The following is a 27,228-nucleotide window of genomic DNA, read 5'->3' as shown; positions in this document are numbered from 1 at the left end:
GATACTGTGTTGAGAAATAGAAAGTGGATGGACAAAGTTCAGAATATTAAGAAGGAACTATAGACTGTAGACTATAAAGTCACATGAGTTGAAATACTCATGTCATACAGCATCTGTGGACAAAAACAAAATAATTAATAAGTGTTCATTCAGAGATATATTTCCAACATCAGTAGTTTTTATTGATTTAGTCCATACTTTTCTCGTGATAGTACCAACGAAAACAGATTTACTAATATTTACAAGCATTTTCCTTGAGCTGCGTCTCCTTTTCGGGTTTGGATTTAAACGGATGCGAAAGAAACCATGTTCGACTCTGGAATTCACAGGAGGTTGAAACCCCATCAGTTGTAATTTGTAGGGAAATAACTCGCCCTGCAGGGCTATAATAGTTCTTCAGCTTCCATATCACAACCAATAGCCCAAGTTTATTTGATGGTAAATGTATCAGAAGTATAAACACTGCCGGGAAACTTTGGGAACAGGGCTGGAGAGGCTGTTCAATCCCTGACTCACCAGGAAGTTACATTCCCCGCCAAACCGCAATCAAACCAGCAAAGTAACCAGAGATTTTTGGCGCTAAATCAGGAATGTCGGATTTTTTAAACTCTCGCGAAATTATGTTTTACTTTTCTGTTAGCGTTCGCCCATGTTTTTTTAATTTAACATTTAATTCTCAACTCATGTATAATGCACAATGTTTTATTAGTCAATCTGCACCAACTTTGCTCTGCCCACAATAAGCTGATCCTTTACACCGGGAGCCCTGAGCTCCCTGTGTGTACGCGGTGACGCAATCACCCGAACGCATTGACGTAATGCCGAGCGAAGCCCCTCCTCTGCGAGCCGGTGTGTTTCCCCCCCCCCCCTCTCTCTCTCTCTCTCTCTCTCTCTCTCTCTCTCTCTCTCTCTCTCTCTCTCTCTCTCTCCACGCGCATGCGCTTTCTGATCCGGCGCCCGGCCAACGGGGGCGGGCTTGGCGCTCGCGCGCTGCAATAGGCGGGAGGCGAGGGGGGCGGCTCTCCGCGAGGCGGGAGAGGGCGATTTTGAACTGGGCGATGCGCGCGCGCTACAATAGGCGGGAGAGCGCGATTTTGAACTGGGCGGTTCGCGCGCGCGGCGGAGGAGGAGATCCGTTGGGTTAAAAAAAAACTCGAATTCGCGCGAAACTTTTTTTCCCCCTCTCCCCTGCCTCCCCTTACCTTCTCTTCGATAGTGAGTGAGTAGACGGAGAAGGGATAGACTCGCCGCGTCCATTCTCAATACATAGCTTGGGTATTTTACGAGCCAGCAGTGAAAAAATGTGGATCCAGGTGCGGACGATGGACGGCAAGGAGACCCGGCATATCGACGGTCTCTCCAAACTGACTCCCGTGCAGGAGTTGAGGGAAAAGATCCGAGAGGCGTTCGGGGTGGAGGCCGATCGCCAACGGCTTTTCTATCGGGGAAAGCAGGTACTTTTGTGCGAGGGAGAGACGGCGGCTTTCACCAAAGGTGTGGGGAGGTAGACGGAGGGAGGGAAGATGGGGGATTGGAACGCCTTTACCTTTCTGGATTACCAACAAATGGTTCGAAAAACAAAGACAATGGCAGACTTGCAGGAGGGGAGGGGGGGGGGGGGGGGGGGGGGCAGGGCAGATGAGGCAGGGGGTTCTGCCTGCGGAGAAGGCAATTAGTATGGGGCAAGTTGACGCCGGATAACTTACAACGGAGATGGCGACAGGGGCTTTGCCTTGCCCCCCCCCATCATCCCCCCATCAGCGATGGTGGCCGCTTGTGGAGGGGATCAGTCATTGTTTTAAGCGGGAGATGTTGACTCACCGCTGATCGTCAGCTCTCCGGCGTTCCGTTCCACCATTAACTAAACTTTACGTGGTTTTGAATTTTGTAGTTTCTTGCAACTACTTTTCAGAAGCGAGGTGTTTACATGGGGAACCTCGCCTTGTGCTTATCGCGTTTACATTGGCCGGAGGGCTACGGCCGCTGGGCTAGTGTCCAGCTGTCCCCTCTCTGCTTGGCTACTTCGCCTGTCGATCAAGCAGCCCGACGCTCTGCTGTCGGGTGAGGTTGCGCGGGAGGAGTTGGTTGAACAAAAAGGCGCTAAGTGTCCTGTATCCGGTTACAGCTTATTCCAATTCATTCACTTGCTGCACTGTGAACGCATTTTACCGCTTAGGCTACCTGCGCTGACTTTTTTTGTTAAAGGATTTCTTTTTAGTCCATTCAATACAAGAATTTCAAGTAACCATTACACCCCTCTCTCCGTCCCTCCCCACCCTAGTCGTGTTGTACTAGTTTCACTGTCGTTCTAGTGAGTTTCAGTCAGTATAACTCATTTCACAGCCTTTGCTCGTAGTTAACAATTTATTTCCTTTATCATCGTTACTTTTTTGCATATCTTTCATTCATTTGTTCTATATCATAGTCTATATCTCTCGTTTCCCTTTCCCCTGACTCTCCGTCTGAAGAAGGGTCTTGACCCGAAACGTAAGTTATTTTCTAGAGATGCTGTCCGACCCGCTGAATTACTCCAGCTTTTTATGTCTATCTTCGGCTTAAACCAGCATCTGCAGTTCCTTCCTACACAGTGGAAAGTATTGCTTTCAGTTGGCGCCACTCCGGAAAGTCATTTTTGTCGCAAAACAACATGTATACCAAGAGATCTCCGACATAATTGTTTACAATCGGACAGTTAGCGTAGAAATTAGTGAATAAGAATATATTTTAGTATACTTATTAATTCATGAGATTTTCTTGCGCCATCTTTTTACTAGAAAGGATTATTGGTTTTGAGCGCCGCCTGGAGAAGAATTTCAACAACATGGAAGTTCGCCTAAAAGGGCAACCAGTTTGATTTTTTCCCTCTGCTATTCAATCCCTTTCCCAAAAATATTGCCATTTGTGTAATTTTGGTTTCGGGAAGGTGGGGGCTGATTGTTACTTTTACTGCTTCAGCCTCGATTGGCGTAGGTATTTGGATGTCATCGCTGTATACCTAGGGCTGGAAATTCTGTGAATCCAGACATTATAATCAAATACCTGTTAAACTACTGATAGGAATAATGGCCAGCTATACAACTGACAACAAAGTGGATAACCCTGTCGGGCATTAATGTGTCTTGTTAGTCTTGTGTAAACTCATAAAGTCAGATTGAGTTTGTTTTTCAGTTTGTACAATAGTTTGATCAATAAATTAAGCAGTAATAGAGCTATAGTTTGATATTCACATTGTATAAAAGCTTACATTTCAAGACGTGGGGATCACCAGCAAGATTAATCTTTATTTCCCATTCTCTGTTTCCTCAGCAAAGTAATGAGAAACTGTTGCTAGTAGTTATATTGTATGTTGATGATTAGTTGTGAGCTTTGAGGTCGAGTTAGTGAAGTTAAACGGAATCTATTTAGCTGTATTTCCTCCCTGCTTAACTCTGAAGCTAGCATGTATCCGGGGGAGTCCAAGATGAGGGGGACTGGTGGAGAAGGGGTCTTCACTGGGTCTTTCCAAAAGAAAAAGGCACGGAGGTGACGGAAGAAAAGCTCTCCGTCGTGGCGGACATGGAACTCGTTGAGGTGGGGGCAGAGGGAAACTAAAGTGATTCAGATAACTTTCAATTTTACACATGAGCCTTTTTACAATAAAAGGCTATTGTGTCGATTGAATTTGGTTACAAAGCAGCATGCATTATGAAGTAGTCCGATACTGCACAAGTTTAGTTTCTCCACCTGAAACGTCACCTGTTCCTTTTCTCCGGAGATGTTGCCTGACCCGCTGAGTTACTCCAGCTTTTATGTCTGTCTATAGTTTATTCAAGATATTTGCAATCCAATTTTTTTAACCTGAGGCTAAATCTATAATTGGTGTTATGGCTAGTGGAACTGGCCACATATCCTGGAATTACATGGAGTTTTAACTGTTGGGCTGTTGCCTCACTTGTATGTTGGCAAGCTCACCCAATCTAGTAGTATAAGAGATCCCAATCTAGTCACTGTCTGACGTAGAAGGCCATTAAAAAAATGCTTGTCAAGTGGCAAATCCAGTAAATGCCTGATAATTAGTCATTTTTAACTGCTTTTTATATGGATACTAGACCAAGTGGACCCGTTGGGCCCAAACCTCTCCTGCATTGGTGCAGCACCATTCTCCTCCCACATTCCCCCCTCCTCTCCCCCCCCCTCCTCTCTTCCCCTCCTCTACCCCCTCTCCTCTCCCCCCCTCCTCTCCCCCCCTCCTCTCCCCCCCCTCCTCCTCTCCCCCCCCTCCTCCTCTCCCCCCCCTCCTCCTCTCCCCCCCCTCCTCCTCTCCCCCCCTCCTCTCCCCTCCCCCCCTCCTCTCTCCCCCCCTCCTCTCCCCCCTCCCCTCCCCCCCTCCTCTCTCCCCCCCTCCTCTCTCCCCCCCTCCTCCGCTCCCCCCCCTCCTCCTCCTCTCTCCACCCCCACCTCCTCTCCCCCCCTCCTCCTCTCCCCCCCCTCCTCCTCTCCCCCCCCTCCTCCTCTCCCCCCCCTCCTCCTCCTCTCCCCCCCCTCCTCTCCCCACCCCATCTCTCTCCCCCCCTCCTCTCTCCCCCCCCTCCCCTCATCTCTCTCCCTCCCAGGACCTTTCTTCAGACTGGTCCCAAAAGGTCGCTACCCAAAACATCTATTCATGTTCTACAGAGATGTTGCCTGACCCAGTGTGTTACTCCACCACTGTCTTTTTCTTCATGTTAATTCTACATTGCTTAATGAACATATATCTAAACTCCTAGTTTCCTTGCAACTTGAATTACATAGTGAAGCAAGGGTTTTTATGACAGGTAGTTTCACCCTTGCTGTTGCTGATCCTTTTTAAATTTCCAGATTAATTGAATTAATTGATTGGGCTGTGCTATTTAAGATATTGTGCTGTGGTGTATTATCTTCCCTTCTTGCATTTTAAGATTAGGTTATTATTTGGGCAGGGAGGGTCAGTATTTCTATAGAGTAATTGCATTTTCAAATTGAAGACATGTGAATGTGTTTTATTTTATGATTTCTGTATTATAACCACAGTTTCCTGATGATCAGCAAACAAAAGCTACCAATAGATTTAGCTCGCATATATTGATACAGATGGTTCTTTAGCAGCTGTTTAACGTCATTTTCCTTTTTTTTTTCAGATGGAAGATGATCATTCACTTTTTGACTATAATGTGGGGCTAAATGACATAATCCAGCTGCTTATTCGCCAGGTTGATCAAGTTGTGCAGAAGGGCACAACCAGAAAAGAAAAAGATGCAGAGCTGTCTGACACAGATTCGGGATGTGGATCTGCACAGAGTGAATCAGATAAGAGCTCTAATAATGATGAGGCTGCTATGGAACTGGAAAACCAAGCTGTAACTTCAGGTCATCCTGACCTTGTTGACCCAGGGTTTGGCTTATACAAGGTGAGCATTGGATTGCTATGACAATCAGTTACAGCGGTGCAAGTACTCAAAGTGTGGTCTCACCATTGACTTGAACAGTTTTATCATGATATGCCAGCTTTTGTACTCTATACCTTTTCCAATTGAAGGCAAGCATGTCTCCTGCCTTCACCAGCATGTCCACCTGAATTGTCACTTTTGTGGAACAATGCTATTGTACTGCTAGATCTATTCTATTCTACAGCACGGCTACCCTTGTTTGCACATCGTGCAACACCTCACATTTATCATTGAATTCCATTTGACATTCCTTTGTTCACCTTTGCTTGATGGGGGAGGAGTGAAGAGAGAATGACTGGAGTCTGAGGGGGTCCTTGAGATTTTTAGTGCCTTCCCGTCGCAGTGGTAAGAAAATATTGAGTCGATTTGAGGGGGATGGGGTTAGTTGCATGATGGACAGGGCCGTGATCAAAAATTTCGAGGAGCTTTGGGCAGAGCAATTGCCCAAACATGATTGTTACGGAATGGGGCATTTACTCCGCCCACTTCTTGAAGTTGATGGCCAACTTCTTTGTTTTGCTGTAATTGTGGGAAAGGTTGTTGTCATAACACCACTCTACTTGTTTTTCAATTTCCATACTTTACTCGATTTAATCATTACTTGAGATTTGGGCCACTATGCTGGTGTCATCTACAAATGGAGTCTTGAGAGTATAATAGGGGAATGCGAATGCAGTCTTGCATAATTCCAGTGTTGAGAATGTTCACAGAGGATGTCTTGTCGCCTATCTTTACTTATTGTGATCTATGATCAGGAAATTGAGGATCCTGTTCTGGAGTGGGTTGCTAAGTTTGAGGAGTTTGGTTGGAATGATGTTGTTTTTTGAGCAGAGCTATAGTCAATAAATAGGATTCTGACATTCTTTCTCAAGTTGGTTATCCAGATAATCCAGGCATGAGTGTGGGGCCAGGGACATGAAATCTGCTGTGGACATGTGGCGATAAGCAAATTACAGTGGATCAAGGCATTCTGGAAGGCTGGAGTTGATGTGAGCCATGATCAGCCTCTCAATTCACTTCATGGTGGTTGATGTTAAAGCCATTGGGTGGAGTCATTAAGGCATGTTACCTGGTGCTTTGGCACCAGGAAAATAGTAGTGGCCTTAGAGTGGATTAGGTGAGGGGGAAATTAAAGATGTGAGCAAATTATCCTGCCAGCTGGTCCATGTGGGTACTGACAACTCACCTGGCCAATTGTTTTCCATGGATTTGCTTTCAGGAAAGCTGATCTAACATGGGTGATGTCATTCTAGGAGCCATCTGTTCAAGATGAACACAGGGTGCATTGAGTACATCGAGAAAGAATGTGTTACTAGTAATTGTACCTGACTTCACTTTGTAGCACATCATCGCATTCAAGCCTTGCCACAATTGACAGGTGTCTATGTGGTTACTCTGTTCTCTTAAGTTTTGTGAAGGTCACACCTACGTTTCTTGTGTGGTTCAGGATCACCTGATTTGAACGCCTCAGACTTAGTTGACACGAGGGTGTCGATCTCGCAGTTCAACTATGGTTTCTGGGTGTGGAACATTCAGATTGACTTCAGCATGTGGTCTTCATTGCATTACTAAAGTCTGACGGCATCATATCATGTCATATCATATATATACAGCCGGAAACACGCCTTTTCGGCCCTCCAAGTCCGTGCCGCCCAGCAATCCCCGTACATTAACACTATCCTACACCCACTAGGGACAATTTTTACATTTACCCAGCCAATTAACCTACATACCTGTACGTCTTTGGAGTGTGGGAGGAAACCGAAGATCTCGGAGAAAACCCACGCAGGTCACGGGGAGAACGTACAAACTCCTTACAGTGCAGCACCCGTAGTCAGGATCGAACCTGAGTCTCCGGCGCTGCATTCGCTGTAAAGCAGCAACTCTACCGCTGCGCTACCGTGCCACCCATCGGTGTACTCGCTTAGGTTGGCTGTTGAGTCCTTGATTATGGACCAGTCCACAGACTTGAACCGTCATGTAAGAGTTCATCTGTTATCCAAGACCAGCAACCTTTTGACTTTCTGTGAGGGATTCTTGGGTTTCAGATTAAGTTTGCGGGCAGGGAGTAGGAGTGCAGCCTCATGGTCCAGGATGTTTAGCAGTCATGAAGGGTGTTTGGGCCTCTGGTGGGACTGGAGAAGTGTTGATAGTATTCTGATAGCACACTCTTGGCGTCATGGGTGATTGTTCAATATTCAATTTCATTTACAGCTTGCTAGTAAATTGTTCATGTCTACATGCATAAAGTCTGAAACAAAATTTGGGCATGAGCTGATATGTATCAATTAACATTTGTGCCAGGCAAGAGAGGGTCTAACGTTTGCAATGGCAAAGCATTTGAATGTCGATCCTATCAATGCTATAATGGGTATTGCCATTGACCTGAAAGTCAATTCCGTGAATATATGATTGCCGGAGTTTTTTAGTGGGTGGTTATTGCATGGTGAGTCGACAGCCCCCTTAGGCCCCAGAGCCTTTCTACTGTTTAGTCAAGAGGGTATAATTGTCATATCAATTGACAATGGAATAATCTTTCATGCTGCAGCGTGACTGTCTAAATATAATAAAACATAATATATAGTAAAATGCAGTAAATTAATAACCATAATACCAGTTAACCATAATAGTGCAAAGACCAAAATCTGTAGTGCAATCAAAGATTCAGTCCATGGAAGATCATAGTTGCTGAGGTTAATGTTGTGTAGTGTTCAAGAGTCTGATGCTTGTTGGGAAGAAGCTCCGCTAAGCCTGGTGGTCACAGTTCTCGTGGTCCTATATCATCTTCCCAATGGTAGTTGTGAAATGAGAGCATGGTCAGGGAGGTTTGATATTGTCCATCTTTTTGTTGCAGTATTTCCTATAATGTCCCTTCGATTGTGGGGAGGTCAATACCCATGATCGACTGGGCAGTGTCTACCACTTTACAAGGCACAAGCTGGGAGGGCAATACAATGTAACTGTATGGGAAGACTTCCATCTTCTGGCTCCCCTCCAACCCACACTTCATCCTGACATGGAAATGTATTACTCTCCTTCATTGTAGGTCAAAATATTAGAACTCCCTCTCCAAAACCATTGTGGCAGAACCTTTGATGGACTACTGCAGTGTTTTATCAAAGTGGCTCACTCCCACCAAATTGAGGGGAATTGTGTGTGGATAATAAATGCTGGCCTTGCCAGTGACTTCCAGTTCTGGAAGATCAACCGAAATGAAAAATGTGAATTAAGTTATTGGTGATAATGAAAACATTTTGGTTTTGTCATTCATGGTGTGTATAATTTAAACCCTTTGTTTCCTCCCACCCCCATCCCCTGGCCTGCATGCATGCTTTGAGGAGCGTAACGATTAATATCAAGATGGGAACAATTGATGGTGTTAAGCTTGTACCATTGATGGGTACTTTCCTGAACGAGCAATTGTTGAGTCATCGGATTTGTCTATGTCATATTCAATCTCAGTATACTTGCAGTAATGTTTTTTGTTGCATACATAAATGTATCCCCAAATGATGTTGTTTATTGTTGTTAAATTCTATTGGTGTCAAAAGTTGGGGATTTGAAGTCTGGAATTTTCATACAATGTGATTGCTGCCAAACCTTTTCCTTGCAATTTGATTTTGCAAATTGTGATTGGTTCATTGCACAAAGACTAGGCATCATCAACAATATTACAAATATAATTCAACAGGGTTTTTGTGATGTGATGTGCTGTTCTTGAGAACTTTGTGGTGATTTCAGCAGGCAGTGAAGAAAGCCAATGGAATGTTGGCCTTCGTAACAAGAGGAGTTGAGTATAGGAGCAAAGAGGTCCTTCTACAGTTGTACTGGGCCCTGGTGAGACCGCACCTGGAGTACTGTGTGCAGTTTTGGTCTCCAAATTTGAGGAAGGATATTCTTGCTATGGAGGGCGTGCAGCGTAGGTTCACTAGGTTAATTCCCGGAATGGCGGGACTGTCGTATGTTGAAAGGCTGGAGCGATTGGGCTTGTATACACTGGAATTTAGAAGGATGAGGGGGGATCTTATTGAAACATATAAGATAATTAGGGGATTGGACACATTAGAGGCAGATAACATGTGCCCAATGTTGGGGGAGTCCAGAACAAGGGGCCACAGTTTAAGAATAAGGGGTAGGCCATTTAGAACGGAGATGAGGAAGAACTTTTTCAGTCAGAGGGTGGTGAAGGTGTGGAATTCTCTGCCTCAGAAGGCAGGGGAGGCCAATTCGTTGGATGCTTTCAAGAGAGAGCTGGATAGAGCTCTTAAGGATAGCGGAGTGAGGGGGTATGGGGAGAAGGCAGGAACGGGGTACTGATTGAGAGTGATCAGCCATGATCGCATTGAATGGCGGTGCTGGCTCGAAGGGCTGAATGGCCTACTCCTGCACCTATTGTCTATTGTCTATTTCATATGTGATTTGATATTGGAGAGACTCGAATGTTTGCCTTATTGTTTAACCCTTTTCATTGTGTTTAAGTCTTGAAATTCTTTCTTCAGTGTAATGGCTCGCTACCTTACTGGTGGTAGAGGAAGTCAAATACAATGGAATAGGAAAACATTTTGAATTATTGTCTTTTTTTAAGATAAATGAATTAATTGATGCCCGGGACATGCACATGGGTGCTTGGTTTGAAGCGGTCATTATCAATGTGACGCAGGATCGAGATGCAAGCAGAGCTGTGGGTGAAGAATCTGCACATTCAAGCAAAACTACCGAAACCAAGATTGCCAATGAAGACGTGATTTACCACATTAAATATGAAGAGTATGTAAATGGGCCATTTAATGGACATAACCCTTTAATTTGGACATGTTACGTAATTTTACTTAAGGAATACATTTTTGCTTGATTTTAATATTTTTGAGGGAAAGGAGAAATGTAATCCAAACTTCTCCATTTGACTTTATTTGCATTCTTTATCATATCATATCATATATATACAGCCGGAAACAGGCCTTTTCGGCCCACCAAGTCCGTGCCGCCCAGCGATCCCCGTACATTAACACTATCCTACACCCACTAGGGACAATTTTTACATTTACCCAGCCAATTAACCTACATACCTGTACGTCTTTGGAGTGTGGGAGGAAACCGAAGATCTCGGAGAAAACCCACGCAGGTCACAGGGAGAACGTACAAACTCCTTACAGTGCAGCACCCGTAGTCAGGATCGAACCTGAGTCTCCGGCGCTGCATTCGCTGTAAAGCAGCAACTCTACCGCTGCGCTACCGCTGATTTAAATATGGTGGAATTGAGATGTAGTCAAATAGAATGCCTTTGTGTCACAATTTAGAGACATTCCATCTAACTTAAAAATTATGCACTTTCCTGGAAATTAAAAAAAACAATTTGAAAACACCAGACAAATTTAAGAGGTTGTGGAGATGATCGAAGGGGTCAGAAGTGTAGCAGTTCTTCCTCAATCTTATAAGGTGATCAAAACCTGTCAAGAGACCACTTCACCCCTTATAGGTCATGAGCAAGGACAAATGTCTGTATGTTAAATGCTGTCACGTAAATTTGTCTTAAACTGATACACATATTCATTGCTTAATGTTAAATTTGTAACATTGAAATTTATTTGTTTGACTGCCAAGTTACCCTGAAAATGGTGTTGTGCAGTTACGATGGAAGGATATCAGGCCGCGAGCAAGGACAGTTTTGCAATGGCACCAACTACATGTTGGACATGTGGTGATGGTCAACTATAATCCGGATGAACCTAAAGAGCGAGGATACTGGTATGATGCTGAAATTCTACGGAAGAGGGAGACCAGGACTATTAAAGAGATCTATGCAAAAATTATTTTGGGGTGAGGATATTAACATTGAATGTGTTTCTTAATCTAAATTCGGAAGCATTCAGTTTATCTGCTAAATTGTTGATTTTAGAAATTAGTATGGGATGCCTATTGCAAATGCAGTCCTCTGTTTTGGAGATTTTTGTCTCTTTTCAAAGTAAAAGTTTGATGTGCCTGTCAGTGAACCTTGAGGATTTTGGCTTCTCTCATATACTCTGGTCCTTGTGCTATCTGTTCATTCTGTAACTTTGGAAAAATATTTTAAAAAAGGTCTCCCATGCCTTTAATGGGGCAAGTCCGCTGAAGGACATGGTGTGGGACTATAATCTCATGCTATGATTTGAGTTTTGTATATTTTGTTGATAGCTATAGATTTGGGTCGACCCATATTTAAGTAAACCATTTCTACAAATCAGAATAGAACCAAAAAAATATTGAAGGCCAGCTATATTTAAATATCTAGTCAGTTTTCCCATCCCATCTCAAGAGTTTTCCTACTCTTTTCTCCATAGCTCAGATTATTTGTCATGTATAATGTGATGGGCAAACTTCCCAAATGTCACCTACTCGTGTTCTTCAGAGAAGCTGCCTGACCTGAGTTACTCCAGCACTTTGTGTCCTTTTGGCCAGACCTCTTCCCCTTTGGTGGAATCATTTTAATTGTTATGATTTTTATTCTTTGTTGCTATAGGGATGCTGGCGATTCTTTGAATGATTGTAAGATCTCATTAGTGGATGAAGTCTATAAGATTGAAGAGCCAGGAAGCATTGGAGTGGATGCATCTGAAAGTCCCATGAAAAGTAAGGTTCTGTTACTTGGTTGGTTGGTGTTATGATCATGCTTTTGGTATCCTAGCACTGAATATAAGAAAGAATGCAACTTTAGCTTTCGTAACTGCAGCATCATTCCATTTTGCTCAACTGCTCTTTTTCTTAGCTTCCCTAATAGTTTATTGTGTTTTATCCCAGTACTTTGTGTTAAATTACTAGTTTGATCTGTTTTATTATCTTCAGGACAGAATGGACCTGAATGCAAACATTGCAAAGATAATCCTAACAAAGACTGCAAGCATTGTGCCTGTCACGTATGTGGTGGAAAGGGGGACCCAGGGAAGCAACTGCTGTGTGATGAGTGTGATATGGCCTACCATACCTACTGCTTGAATCCTCCTCTTACCAGCATACCGGAAGTTGATGATTGGTATGTTGGACTAAGCTTTGTATTTCTTTTTTTAGTTTGTAAAAAAAAAAGGCAAAAATTACTTTTTGTATTGAATGTTTACAAGAAGAATTTATTTTTCTATGTTTGCTGCATGAAGTTATAAATTATGTTGTAAAATAGATCCAAGATACTTCATTGATGCTACATAAAGTGGGTGGTCACTTGGCACACTGCGAAGACCCATAAGATGGTACCAAAACACATTGGTGAAAACCTTTACTACGCTGGGTTGTTGTAAAGTACATTGCGGCGCGTCGAAAAGCCCGAAATAAAGGCGAGGGATTTATTTTGTGGTGTCTCTAGACCAGTCAAGTCTGCCAGAGAGATCGCGCCTAAAATCCAACCCTTTATCCTCGTAGCTAAGGGCCGCCCCCCTGAACTGGTCCATTCCCGTTCCGAGGGGTTCGGTAGTTGTATGGCCCGACCCTTGGGAGCCGCCACAACATGTGCTTTTTAATAAGAATTAGACTGAGGTGGACCCGTTGGGTCCAAATCTCTCCTGTGGGCCTCTCCTGGGGCAACCCTCTCCCAACTGACGATCCTGCGGACCTGGCAAAGCCCGTTGCCGGGTGGGGAATGTCTCCCGGGGCCGTGGGCAGGCAAGGGGAAAAGGGGAGAGGGTGCCACTCACCCACTCAATCCCCTTCAACCCCCCTTATCTCCCCTCCTCTTCCCCCCCTTATCCTCCGCCCTCAACCTCCCTTATCCCCCCCTCCCACTCCATCCCTCTCTCAATTCCCCAAAACCCCTCCTGCATTAGTCTAACACCACACCCACTCCCCACCCCCCCCACTCACTCACCACATGGTGGCGGGCGGGGAGTGTCCCCCGGGGCTGTGGCGGTCGCAGCAACCCTACCGATCCGTGAACCTGTTGGCGGCGAAAGTGTTCCTTGCGTGCAGCGCTGAGCAACAGGGGGACCCTCTTGGCGCCGCGTTGCACCACTGGAGGAAGGTCAGGCGCGAGGCATGCGTGTTTAAAAAAAAAAGTGTGGCCCCCACGTGGGACGTCACTCTGGCGGGTCCCGCCACCGGCGGTCATCATGAGCCCCCCCCATTGGCCGTTACTCGGACGGGTCCCATTGTGACGTCACATGCTGAACATGCCAATAAATTGTTTTTTTAAGGTGATTTTTAAATCTCTAAAGTTAGAGATTTTAAAGTTTAAAAATCACCTTAAAAAAAATATGACCAATTTGAATGAAACAGATGAAAGGGTCCCCAGAACAAATGTGAGTAAGGTGGTCCTAAAATTGTCGCGGTAGAGTGAGACGGGCACAAATACGGAGGGGGAGGAGGGGAGGGTGCTAGACCAATACAACAGAGGTTTTGGGGAGTTTTAAGGGAGATTGAGGGGGGAATGGAGTGGGTGGGGGAGGGGATGGAGTGGGAGGGGGGAGAAGAGGAGGGATGGAGTGTGGGAGTGGAGGGTGTTGGACCAATGGAGGAGAGGCTTTGGGTCCATGGCTCGCTCTAGTTGCGGCACGAGGCTGAGGTGAGTGGCATTTGAGAGGTAACATTTCATTAAGCAATTAAATGTGTATTGTTTAACTTGAGTGATACATCTGGGAAATCCTCTTAAGTTTCCTATTGGTTGCAGATTGAAAGGTTTTAGTACAATTTTTATGAAGGCATCTATGTAATGTATCTGAATATTAAAATCTGGTTCTGTTCCAAATTGAATCTTAATCTGCTATATAATTTCTATTAATATGAAGCCATTAAAATTTTATTGTGCCTTAAATACAATTGTTCATTTCGAGTGGAAATAACTCATTTTCAACCATTTGCAACCTGTTCGTCATGATCTCATGAAACCTTTGTATTATAATGGGCTTGTTTATTTGAACTCCGGATTGTTGGAAATGTGTTGTTAAATATTGTTGCAGCACAGGTGTGGAGAGGTGGGATCGTGGGAAGTGGTACATTTGAGAGTGTTTTTTTAATTGCTTGTATTAATTTTCTCCTTTTACACTCCACTTAAAAACTATTGGTTGATTGTAACTAATTTATGCATGGGGGTGTGGGTGTTTACAGGTATTGTCCTCTATGTAAGATTGATGCAAATGAAGTGGTGTTGGCTGGTGAAAAACTAAAAGAAAGTAAAAAGAAGGCCAAGATGGCTTCTGCTAATTCTGCCTGCCAGAGAGACTGGGGAAAGGTGAGCATATTGCATGTTGGATTTACTTAGTGGTTCTGGGAGACGGGTCTGGAATAATATTTTAAATGTTGCATGCAGTTTTAACAAGGATGGGGTGGGAGGGATGAGAAATAAACTGCTCATTTAAGGCGTTTTTGCAGCTGAATTGGAGTTGTAAAGTTGGTTGCAAGTTATTGGGTGTTGTAGTTCACAGGATAAATTGACCATGTATACACCATAATTGCTAGTACTATAGAAATCTACAGGCTGTGGGAATCTGAAAATGACGTGAATTTGACAATGCTTAATTTGCATGTTTTGTAATGTGTACATATAAATAGCCTAACCAGCCACATCCAGCTATGAATTCCAAGGTTGTGCATTATCAGCCATTAATTTCTCTTAATGTACCTTCTTCCAGGGTATGGCCTGCGTGGGTCGCACAAAGGAATGCACAATTGTACCCTCTAATCACTATGGGCCTATCCCAGGTGTTCCAGTAGGAACTCAGTGGAAATTCAGGGTCCAGGTATGTTTACTTTATAATCCTGGTTAGATGAAATTAGGTAGAATTCTATTGAAGCTCATAGCAATCACTTTTATACTAATAGGATTGCCATTTTTTTAATATGATAAAATAACCAAGAAGTAGCTGTGTTTATTGCTTTTGTTAGTATTGTGTTGCTTGTATTTGGACAGGAGGAAGTAAACATTTAAAGTGAAACATTACATTTTTGTTTCTCTTCAGCAGCAGTATAACCTCTGCACCCATGGTGAGATAATATTTTACCCCTTATGGTGCTGTACACTATCTCAGATAGGCTGGAGCAGGAGCTGACAGATCCGTTCCCATAGCTGACATTAGTAGCCAACTTTGTGGGCTAGTGTTGTGGCCCCTTGGCGTACCGTTCGACTCCTCTTGGAAGCCATGCCCTGTTTGAACCGGTCAAATGGATGATCCAGAAATGCTCTTGAACCAAAGGCGCTAGAAAATTGGTTTTGGGCCGGTATTCTGGATTGTTGGAGGTTACTATGACAACACACTTTGATTTGGCTTATTTACAATGTAAAAGAAATATACTTTTTCTAATGGGTTGGGTCAGTCAGAAGAGGGATCTCGACCCAAAATGTCACCTATTCTCTCTAGAGATGCTGCCTGTCCCGATGAGTTACTCCAGTATTTCGTGTCCATCTTACATTTTCTAATGAACCCGGTGAGTTTAAAGAAAGTGGAAAAATATACAAACTCTGGGCTCCAACTGCAAACCTACCCACGTTGTGGACCCTTGCCTCTGCCCTGGCCACCTTCCTGATTCTCGGCTCCAGCCACAAACCAGCCAATATTCCGCTGATATATTGATATACGCTGATCCAGGTACTGGATAACGGAAGTTTTACTATAATAAGATGGTGCAAAACAGTCAAAACGCTTAGTTTTATTAATCCACCATAAAATATGCTGTCTTGGGTAGTTCTGAAATACCAATGGCTCCAAAACACCCTGAGAGTTTTCATAGAAACTGCTGATAAAATACCTTGTGATAACACTATATACAGCTTGAACAATGTAAAGGAAGGTGTTGCACCAAAATTCGGAAAACAGTGGTATAAATCAAATTTATCCAGAGCTTCTGACCCAAGGATGGATCTGGTTGGCAAAATGGTATAAAGGGTTTAATTTCTAATAATGCTTTCAAGTGGAGGCTAATAAAACCCTGCATATGTTTCAGAAATGTATTCTGACTAAGCTCAAGATCTCTTCCTTGATTGGATATTTATGGTGACGTTATATGAATTAATTTAGAACAGATACGAGTAATTTTGTCCTTGTACTACCTGTGGATATAGACATGTTAATGGGCCCTCCAATTAATTCCATTTCAAGGTGAGTGAATCAGGAGTTCATCGGCCCCATGTTGCTGGAATTCATGGCCGGAGCAATGATGGTGCATATTCCCTTGTGCTTGCAGGAGGTTATGAGGATGATGTGGTGAGTAACCCATATTATTCATTAATGCTGGAGATGTCAATCTGTTTATCTCTAAATTTGTGCTCTTTAAATGCTGTTTTCTTGGTGGTTAATTTCTCAGAATCCGAGTTGAGCTTGTCAAGCAGGTCTGAGATTCTGGCTCCCTGTGCAGACATGTGTGGGGGCACACGTGGAAGGATGATCAACTTAACCAGGGCACCATGGATCATGGAGCTATCCATGAGGGGAGAAGAGACACATAGTTGTAATTGGGGGTATTATCGTTAGGGGAATATACACAATTATCTGTCACGGGGATCGAGAGTTCTGAAGGCTTTTTTGCCTCTGGTACCCAGATTCAGGACATCTCATCTGACCGTCAGAAGAATTTGGAATGGGAGGGGAAAGATTCACTCGTAGTCCATGTGGAACCAATGACGATGGTAAAACAAGCAAAGAGGTTCTGCTCAGGGAATTTGGATTGCTGCCTAAGCCATGTGCAAATTGGCATAGGGATGAGAAGATTAAAGAGAAAAGGGTCATGGTTAACATCTGATACAATTTGATGAGGAATCATCTTTAGGAGGTTGTGTATGTTATCTACAGGACTCCAGTATGAGAGACTTGGTTCAAGCGCATTATTGAACTGGATAGGAAATTGGCTCTGGTGTAACACCTGTGTACTGAAGTTGGCATGGTGTGATTGCTGGTGCTGCAAAGTTTTGTGGGCCCCAGTAATTAATTATTTTTATAAATTAGAATCAATTGCTAGAAATCGGTTTACTAGCTTGCCGAGCTATAGAAAGGAAATAGTGAAACAAAGGGTGACAGTGAAGTGAACAGCATTATAAGCAGTGCAGATCGAGCACTAAATTAGAGGGAAGTATTATTTGATTTGAGTGGGAAAATCTTTTCAACTATGCATCTGGAAAGGTTAGAATATTCCAAATGAGGATCTGAGGCAATGCAGTCTAAACAATTAAAAGGTCGGAGGTACTGAAATGGAAGAACATTAAAAAAATATTTTTTAAATTCTCAATATCGAGTACATGTTTTTGAAACCTGCAAACATGTGAGAAAAAATGAAGTTGGGATTATAGATTATTGATCATGTTGAATTTAATTGTTTCCTGTATTTGCAGAAAGAATGGAGATTTTGGTTTACACCCTACATCCTTTACACTCCAATCCAATCCAATAGAACTTTATTGTCATTCGGTACAAGTACCGAACGAAATTTCAGCAGTCACAAAACACAACAAAAAAAAGTACACAGGACACACGACCCCAAGACAAACATCCATCACAGTGAGTCCAAACACCCCCTCACTGTGATGGAAGGCAACAAAACTTCCCCTCTCTTCCCCCCACGCCCACAGACAGGCAGCTCGACCCCTAACGAGGCGACCGACACGCACAGCCCCCGCAATGGGATGGAAGGCCCCGCGGCCGAGCCGCACCGGGCACTGAAACGTCCTGCGGCCGAGCCGCACCGGCGATGTTAAGTCCAGCGGCTGAGCCGCGCCGGGCGATGGAAGGCCCAGCGGCCGAGCCGCCCCGGGCGCTGCCAAGTCCCGCGGCCGCGCCGGCGATGTTAAGTCCAACGGCCGGGCGATGGAAGGCCTCGCGGCCGAGCTGCACCGAGCGCTGAGACGTCCTGCGGCCGTACCGGGCGATGGAAGGCCCCGCGGCCGTGCCGCGCCGGGCACTGTTAGGTTCCACGGCCGAGCCGCGCCGGCGATGCTAAGTCCAGCGGCCGAGCCACGCCGGGCGATGGAAGGCCCCACGGCCGAGCTGCGCCCCGGGGAAGAGACCTAATAAAAGAAAGGTTTCCCCCACCTCACCACCCCCCCACACATACACAGCCGAAAACAGAAACAAAAACCATCCCAACACCGACACACAAACAAAAAGAAAGGAAAAAGTACACACAGACTGCCAGAGAGCCGCAGCCGTTAGGCGCAGCCACACTTTGGAGTTGATTCAGATTCTTATACTCATCTCATGACTAGGGTAGCCTGATGAGACAGATGTCTCTTGTTCTAGGTTTTGTTGTCTCTTTTTTAGAATTCACATCAGTTGAAAAGTTGAAGATTAGTATTGTGCTTCTCTTATAGGATCATGGAAGTGACTTCACCTACACTGGAAGTGGTGGTCGTGATCTTTCTGGAAACAAACGCACAGCAGAACAATCATGTGATCAGAAGTTGACCAACATGAACAGGTTGGTTGTTAAATTTATGAAAATATAGTCTCTAAGATGGTATTAATTTTTACTGCCAATTTAAGATGATCTGAAACAATCGACGTATATCCCATAATGCATGCACCATGCATTTTTGGTTCTGGTTTTGGATTAGGCATTGATAATGGATTCTGCTTTTTTGATGGTTAATTGAGCTTTTGTAGGGGTTTAGTTCCCTTTGCTCCACTTCGGGCCCAACTGCCCGAGTGATTCTCTCCCTTGTCAGTGGGTCAAACGGCCACCCTGGCCACCACTCCACTCGAGCGGTTCCCAAGAGAGAATACAAAAGGGAGTGGGTGTTTCGAGGCGCCCGAATTCCCCTGGGTTTTAGACCTCGGAATTATGGTGGGATATGATAAAAGGTTGACTTGACCAGAGCGTGCTGATGAGAGAAAACAGAGACCCAGACGGACTCAAAGCGAGTCTAAAATTTACAGGCTTTATTAAACAAATGGAAAATCGAATCTCACCAATACTACATAACACGTGACTAAACTTATGCTTTAAACTAAGACTATGGAAAGAAAATTATCGGGCATGTCGTAAAAACTTACTTTACACAATTTAATTACAAATACACACCCCCCCCTCTCCTCCTTCTCTCAACCTATCCTATTTCAGGAACTTCACCAGGTCGTCTGGGGTACTTACAGCTAGATTGATGCAGGGTCAGGAGCCTTTTTTTTTAAATATCAAAAAATACTTTATTCTAGTAATAAATATCATTTACAAAACATCTTTTTAAACAAGCCCATCCGACATTTCCGGAGGTTATATTCGATACAGGCATTCACTTAGACATTTACTTACATTTAGACATTTACCCAGTATCCCATATTTGGAGGGGCGTCTCTCTCCACCACACCCTGCCCCCCCATGTCCAGCAGCGGAAGGACCCTAGACTGTGGTACTCCTGCAGTCTGCAGCGGGCCAGTCGGCAACATTCCTTGACGGACATCTCGCTCCGCTCCAACAGCAGCCGAAAACCAAGAAAGGGGCCTCTTTTCTTGCTTGCCTGCTCCCCTTTTTCTACCTGAGGGCTTCTCCCTTGAAAACTCCCAGCTGATCCTCTGGACAAAAGGGTCTTTGATGATTGCCAGTTTCGATCTGGCATGAACAATAGGCTTCCGATGATAATGGGTTTGCTGATGTCACGATGCATCGGCCTAATCGTTATTCCATCACCTGGATGGGCTCCCATTGTCCCGATGGATGGGCCATTAACGATGGTGATTGTCTTGCTGCTGGGCTATTCACCCCCGTCTGCTGTGCTCCGTTCCTTCCTTTGGCTTTCCAAGGTAATCTCGTCCGTTCCTTCCTTTGTCTTTCCAAGGTAATCTCGTTATCTCTGTCTCGACCTTTCCTGTTCTCACCACTCGCATAGTCATGTGGCTGCTCAGGCCCACAGACAGGCTTTGAACTTGTTCTTCCTTTGTGATCCCTTGGGGGGGGGGTTTGTGTTTTTGCAGCCAGCATGTCTGTTTAAAAAAATGTCCAGGTCCTTATCCCCGAGTTCTTCCATAATTCTGGAGGATTTGCCCCAATAACTTACACTTTTCAACCTACATCATTTACTCGAGGGAGTTTCTTCAGATTCTTATATTCATGTGATGACTGGGAGGACCAAAATCAGAATGCTGGAAAAACTGGTGGTTAAAGCAGAGTGAAGTAAACATTTTTGGCTGAGATCCTGATTCAGGACTGGGAGAGAACTGGAAAGATTGGCAGCATATCGTAGTATGAAGGAGTGGAAATGCAGACAGAAGCTGGTAATTGATTGGTTGAATCAGGTTGGAATGTGATGAGTGGTAAATGCAACCAGATTGGGGAAAAGGGGATGGAATGGATGATCAAAGGGAGAAGTAATTGAGGAGAACAGGTGAATGTGGGGAAGTCCACCTAGTTTTCCTCTCCATCTGCTCATCCCTACCATTCTCCCCTCACCTGATTTCATCTATCCATCACCGACCAACCACTCTACTACCCACCTATGTACTGCTACGTACTGGAAATCTTTACTATTCTGTCTGGATGGCAGGGTCTCGCCCTGATACTGTGAACTCAAAATATATAAATTAAACTTGCTTAACCCTTTCAGTTTTTTCAGCATTTGGTTATTGATCTAGATCTGAGCATCTGCAGTCTCTTTCGTCTTATGACTGGAGTGTATGGGTTTTAATTGAGAGATGAGAGATGTTTGAAACAGCTTTTGTATTGTTAGATTTAACGTCTATCCATTTCTCATCGTATTTTCATTATTACAAAGTAAATTGGTTATTATAAAACCTAATTATTATAAATTTTATTTTTTGGTGGGAAAAAAATCTACTGGCTCGAAGGGCCAAATGGCCTCCTCCTGCACCTATTTTCTATGTTTACTGATATGCAAGTGCATACATTGCAAAAATTGGAACTCGAACAACAAATTTATTTTGCAGGGCTCTTGCTCTGAACTGTAATGCTCCTATTAATGACAAAGAGGGAGCTAATGCTAAAGACTGGCGAGCTGGAAAATCGGTCAGAGTTGTGAGAAGTGCGAAAGGTCGTAAACACAGCAAGTTTGCACCAGAAGAAGGGAACCGTTATGATGGCATTTATAAGGTATGAATATGCTAATATGTTTACATTTTCACAAGTACAAATACATTAAGTACAATTTGAAGATGAAAAGCTAGTTATTGATGCTCGTAATTTTCTTTTTGTATTCCAACTTGGCTGGTTATGGGGAGAGTGTAAATAGATCAGGGAGACTTCTCCATTCTTCTACCAAGATTTTTTCAAATTCGTTTTGTTCAGCAAATTTAGTTTTGTTGGCGAGAATTTATTGAATTGATTTGAGTTGTATTTGTTTCAAATACAAGTTATTATGGATTTGAGGTAATCTTGTTCATTTGAAATTCACATACATAAGGAATAAATATGGATAATATTTTGTAGCTATTGCAATTTGAGGTACAATTCAAAAACTGTGGGAAGAATATGAAAAGAGAAAGTAAATCTGCTGAATTGTAATTTATTTCTGAATTAGGTGGTGAAGTACTGGCCTGAGAAGGGAAAATCTGGTTTCTTGGTATGGAGATATTTGTTGAAACGGGATGATGAAGAACCAGCTCCATGGACCAAAGATGGTAAAGAAAGAATGAAGAAGCTAGGATTGATTATGCAGGTATCTTAAATTTCACGGCTTGTCCAGTAATCTTTCATAATGTATGACCAAAAATGACTCATTGGGTATTGTTCAGCTGGCTTTTACAGCAAAGTTGGGCTCAGACAAAAGTTGTAACAAAACTTTAGTTAAGGAATGTATTTCATCAACAAATTTTGTGTAACAGTATCCCGAAGGTTACCTTGATTCTGTCGCCAATAAAGAGAAAGAGAAGGAGAACAAAAAGAGAGATGAAGATCCTGAGCCAACACCAAGGAAAAGAAAATCAAATTCAGGTCTGTCGATTCATGTTGAGATTGCAACTCAAATTTGTTGGAATTTGTTTTGTTAGATTATTAAAGTTCTTTTTGTAATTTTGTCAATACCAAAAGCAAATGTTTATTGTGCACTTCTGATTCTCCTTCAGAAGGTATTGGTGATGCTGATAAACCTACTTTGAATGAACAATTTTGTCATCAAGGTAGTTCCTTCCACCTGCTGTTGTGTACCATACATGATATGGCAGATTAGAAAGAGTTTACATTGTATTTTTATGATCTACAAATGTCCTAAAATATTTGTGTCGTTTCTTGGTATTCATGCTGTATTTGATAATTTAACATGAGTATTTAATAAATTGTTTGTATCTACTGACATTTTATTCACTTTTAATTTTGTGAATAACACTTAAAAATCTGCCGATTACTTCTAACTTCCTAAATTCTTTGCAGGTAAAAAGTTGCTTTCTAAATAATATTGCAAGACATTTTTGATTACTTTAGACCTGTTAGTACAGTTTCATGATTTTCTTAATCTATTTTCCCACCCCAGATGATAGAGTTTCATCAACCACGTCACCAAAAGCCACTCCAAAGAAATCAAAGGTGGAAGCATTTAAGTTGACAGCAGAACAGAAGAAACTTATAAAAGATGATGAAGTTAATAAGAAAGTGTGGGATGAAGCACTTCTATCCCTTAAGGATGGGCCGGTATGGATTGAATTCATTTTTCCAGGCCTATATTGCATGTATCTAATTCAAATGCAGTTCTCTTGATTTGACTGAAGTTTTGACATGGTGCTAAAAGACATTCAGATCAGATTCTATAATCAGCACTAAGTAGATTATCCGCGTAGATTATCTTAATTTCCTATAAATAGCAATGGTTTTCAAATGTTTTTCCAGAAATTTCTGTCAAAATTGGAGGAGACATTCTTGTGCATTTGTTGCCAGGAGGTGGTATTCCAACCAATTACAACAGAATGTCAGCACAATGTCTGCAAAGTAAGTATGATAAATCAATCCTATCCTGAAATTCTCATCATAGATTCACTGCATCGGATATATTTTGATTTTTTTGAGATTCTGAGCGAGACTTACAAATGTGTACTAGGCTATATTGTGAAATTGATTTTGGAAGTGATATATATAGACCTTTACATAAAATGTTTAGCAATAACACAGTAAAGAATATGGGATAAAAAGGAACTGCAGATGCTGGTTTATGTACCAAACATAGATACAGAATGCTGGAGTAACTCAGTGGGTCTGGCATCAACTCTGGAGAATATGGATAGGTGAAGTTTCGGGTCGGGACCCTTCTTCAGACGGAAAGGAATATGGAGCTGGGCGTGCGTCCAAGTTTGCAATGAGTTTCAGAAACATGATGGTTAGCCTCTTAAAGTAGATGACTGGCGAGAGCCTGTAATATTATATTCTTGTATAAAATATATTGCCACGAATCTCATATTTTAAGTGTTTTTCAATTTGACATTTGCTTGTCCTACCACGAGCAATGGGCCCCAGAATTATTGTCAAGGCCCAGACATCCTTATTCATAATTATTTTAAAACGCATGGATTACTTCCACTGAAATACCAGTACCATGCCAGATAGGTTTCTCAGTACAATGTCCTCTAATCAATCAGAGTGGGGGAAATAATTAAGTCTAAGCAGATGTTTCGAATGGCAAACACCTAAACTTTTATTACACCTAAACAATACAATGGGTACATTGTATATGATTTATAAAATGCATTAAATTTACTCACCTAGACTACTGCTAAAGACAAATCTAGTACTATTGGATCACAAATTCCAGGATTTAAACCGTATCAATAGTAGAATATAAATGTATCCATGTGAATGCATTATCTGCAAGTGTTATCCCCATGCATCTACATGGATTTGCTGTCCAACAGTACTGCCCTTACCAGAAATAAGCTAGAAGTACGGTTGAACAATAGCGCCCTTACCAGAAGGTCCGCAGCAGTTCAAGAAGGTACCTCTCACTCACATAAGTGGTTTTGAAGTGTCTTGCTGTGCCAGGAAACTTAGAAATCATGTTATTGTTTCCAGACTTTCAAGACTATGATCATCAGATAATGAAAGCCCTTTGATCATGCAATTAAATTGTCTTAAAATTTTAAATGCTGGTGATTTTGAGCGTTATTTATAAGAATTCATAAGGCAATTACCCTCAACGCAATTCTCAACTCCAGTTTGTTTCTCTTTTGTTTTTTCACTAACTCCAGAGCTGCTTACAACGTTCCTTCAAGGCTGACGTGTACACTTGTCCTGCCTGCCGCTATGATATTGGCAAGAACTGCAGCATGGTGGTCAACAAATGCCTGCAAAGTCTTCTAATCCAGCTGTTCCCAGGATATGGCAATGGACGGTGATGCCTTGGTTTTGGGATTATTTCTTGCCTTTTACTTGACAGTTCGTCATTATTTTGTTAAGAACATAGGCATTCTGGCCTGTGGAGCTTGACTGGAGGACAGATTGACAAATTAATCCAGGGTAGCTGACTTCCCATCCCCAATCTTTAAGTGTAGGATATAAGAACCTCAAAATGTTTGTGCTTGTTTTAGTCTAGGAGCTTGTCTAGATACGCAGATTGATGTTATTGGTGTAACATTGCAGGGGAAAAAAATACTACCTCAAAGTGGGGATAATTTTCTTGGGATTTTCTTTGGTCAGAGCAAGTTCAGCAGAATGATATCTGTCTAATCAGCCTTGATTCTCTGCTTGATAAGTTAAGCCATCACATAAGTGCCTTTGTCCTTGTTGAAGGCTGGGCTGTGAGCGACTTCCTAGCACTGATTTTATTTTAAAACTAGCACATTGGTTGACAAATTTAGCCATGCAGATAAATTTATCAAAGTTATTTTAGCAGGGAATATGCAGCTTTATTGGTGCTGTATTTTTATAGAACAGTAACCTCTTGGTTTGATTCAGAATTGTACACTTATTTTTTTAAATGCTTTGAACTGTTAAATATCTTTTTCTGACCCTGGTTGACTGTGAAAAGCAATCCTTTATTAATTGAAATTTGCGAAAGGGGATGTAACCTGGGCGATCTGCAATCTACATGTCTGTACTTGTACATTAATTTTTCCACAGGCACCCTCTTTCTCTAATGACAATACCAAAGGATGCAGTATGGTACCTCAACATTGCATGGACATCATTTCATACTTCAGAATTTAGGTTTTCATGGAGTTAGACTGGACATAATCTAACAATTAATTTCTTTAAGGGTGTTGAATTGTTTCTGAAATGCTGTGGAATTTTGAACTTCCATTCGAATCTTCCACTTGTTAATTGCTATGTTTATACGCTGCAATAAAATAAAGTTTTTTTGCCTTTCAAAGCTCTAAACACGTGTCAATCTTTCTGTTGGTTATGCCATCCTTGGCAGAGGAATCATTTTGTTTGCCGGTTATGACGGGCAATGCACAAATGTTGTTGAGAAAGTATTCACTTCATTATCACTCGTGATAATATACTTCATTCTAGAAATGTTTTTAGGGAAGTAAAATGTTATGAGAATTAGATTATTTTTTGCCTTGCCGTATTTATGCCTTCGGTCAGTTAAGAGTCTTTAATTGTCACATACACTAAAACAGAACAATAAAATCCTTATTTGCTGCAACACAAAATGTTTATAAACAATACTCACTAGATAACAATAAACAAACAAAAAGTTAAGTTAATAAACCCAATATAGTACAAAGCAAAAGCCTGTAGTCCCTAGTGTAACCAATCAGTAGTTTGAAGTTTAGTTGGTTTAGTGTGCAATAGCCTGCTGATTGTTGGGATGAAGGTGTTCTTGAACCTGGATGTCATAGTTTTCAGACCTGTACCTTTTCCTGATGACAGCAGTGAAATATAGTTCAAGAGTATAGATTGCACATAGTGCATGAGAGTATTTGCTGACATACCGAATCTCCTCAATCTTTTTAGCACGTTGTAATGCATGGAACTTTCTATATTTAGTTGTATGAATATTATGTATACGGTTCATATAGGAAAATGTTTATGAAGAAATACATCATTAGTAGGAATATTTTTGGAAGAATGTGTTGTATTCCCAACACTTGCTGTTTCATACTGTGCTTAAGTCCTTTCTTAGTAATGTTCCACAATAGCTGCTTCCACTTGCAGATATTCAATAAGATGATTTTATCTCATTGCCACAATTTCATACAAACCCCATATTCTCAAGATAGATGGATGCTGTTGTAACTTTGAGAATGTACTTTGAAATATGTAATATTTTGTAAATATTTTTTAAACTTGCCAGTAATAAGTGTCTGTTGCCTTGGATCCCTCCTTTTCTACAATAAAATTGAATGCCTCTGATTATCCATTACCTTTTGTATATCAATGGTACCCTACTTGAGTTGGAAGAAACAACTGTGCCAAAATTTGCCAAAAATATGGTATTACATATCTTCTCACCCCTTACTAGATATGCACCATTCCTTTGTTTTTCCTTTTGAGTCATTAAAATGGTCAATTCCTTATCTACTTCATGTCTGAAATAATTTCAGTATTGGAATGTTTTGCAAATTATTTTTCACGTTGATTTTGGGCAATTTAATCCTACAATATGGCCAGTGTAATACAAAGTTTCAAATTCAATCAGAATCTAACATTGTTACTACTATTGAAATTCAAAGTTCACCTGTTCCCTCGTGTGTAAACTCTTTGCTATGCTTGGATCAGTTCCTTCAAGTATTAAGAAATGATCAATGTTGGAAGCAAAGCCAAGAATATCAATGGATGGGACACAATGTCTTAAAGTGAATTTGGAAGAAAAATGCAGAGTTATGAGTTAAAAGTCAAAAACAGCAAGGTCAAATTCAAGGAATATAAAGATAGAGCAAATATTAAATGGAGTTTTCATCTCACGATACTTGGGCGGAGGCGGGGAACGAGTTGATGAAAATTTGGTTTTGGGGATGGCTGCTCC

At 42.2% G+C, this 27,228-nt stretch overlaps 1 protein-coding gene across 1 annotated transcript; it reads left to right on the top strand.

Moving 5' to 3' along the window:
* The first annotated feature begins 1,265 nt into the window (after positions 1-1,265).
* Positions 1,266-25,968, top strand: uhrf1 (ubiquitin-like with PHD and ring finger domains 1). The gene is made up of 16 exons (XM_078423562.1): positions 1,266-1,454; positions 5,136-5,405; positions 10,030-10,211; positions 11,046-11,261; positions 11,941-12,050; positions 12,264-12,450; positions 14,508-14,631; positions 15,032-15,139; positions 16,496-16,600; positions 18,697-18,803; positions 21,263-21,425; positions 21,853-21,990; positions 22,157-22,265; positions 22,801-22,958; positions 23,154-23,252; positions 24,503-25,968. The coding sequence occupies exons 1-16, from the start codon at positions 1,302-1,304 to the stop codon at positions 24,647-24,649; spliced, it is 2,376 nt and encodes a 791-aa protein (XP_078279688.1). The 5' UTR covers positions 1,266-1,301; the 3' UTR covers positions 24,650-25,968.
* The last annotated feature ends 1,260 nt before the right edge of the window (positions 25,969-27,228 follow it).

The sequence above is a fragment of the Rhinoraja longicauda genome, chromosome 28 (genome assembly GCF_053455715.1).
Source record: "Rhinoraja longicauda isolate Sanriku21f chromosome 28, sRhiLon1.1, whole genome shotgun sequence".
Taxonomy (NCBI): domain Eukaryota; kingdom Metazoa; phylum Chordata; class Chondrichthyes; order Rajiformes; family Arhynchobatidae; genus Rhinoraja; species Rhinoraja longicauda.
Note: the sequence above shows the minus strand (reverse complement) of the source record. Positions and strands in the feature narration are given on the sequence as shown.

Excerpts from the sequence above, each read along its gene's own strand:
- uhrf1 (XM_078423562.1), top strand. The coding sequence starts at position 1,302 with ATGTGGATCCAGGTGCGGACGATGGACGGCAAGGAGACCCGGCATATC. Across the intron at positions 5,406-10,029 it reads CAGGGTTTGGCTTATACAAG|ATAAATGAATTAATTGATGC; the intron begins GTGAGCATTGGA and ends TCTTTTTTTAAG. Across the intron at positions 15,140-16,495 it reads AGTGGAAATTCAGGGTCCAG|GTGAGTGAATCAGGAGTTCA; the intron begins GTATGTTTACTT and ends TTCCATTTCAAG.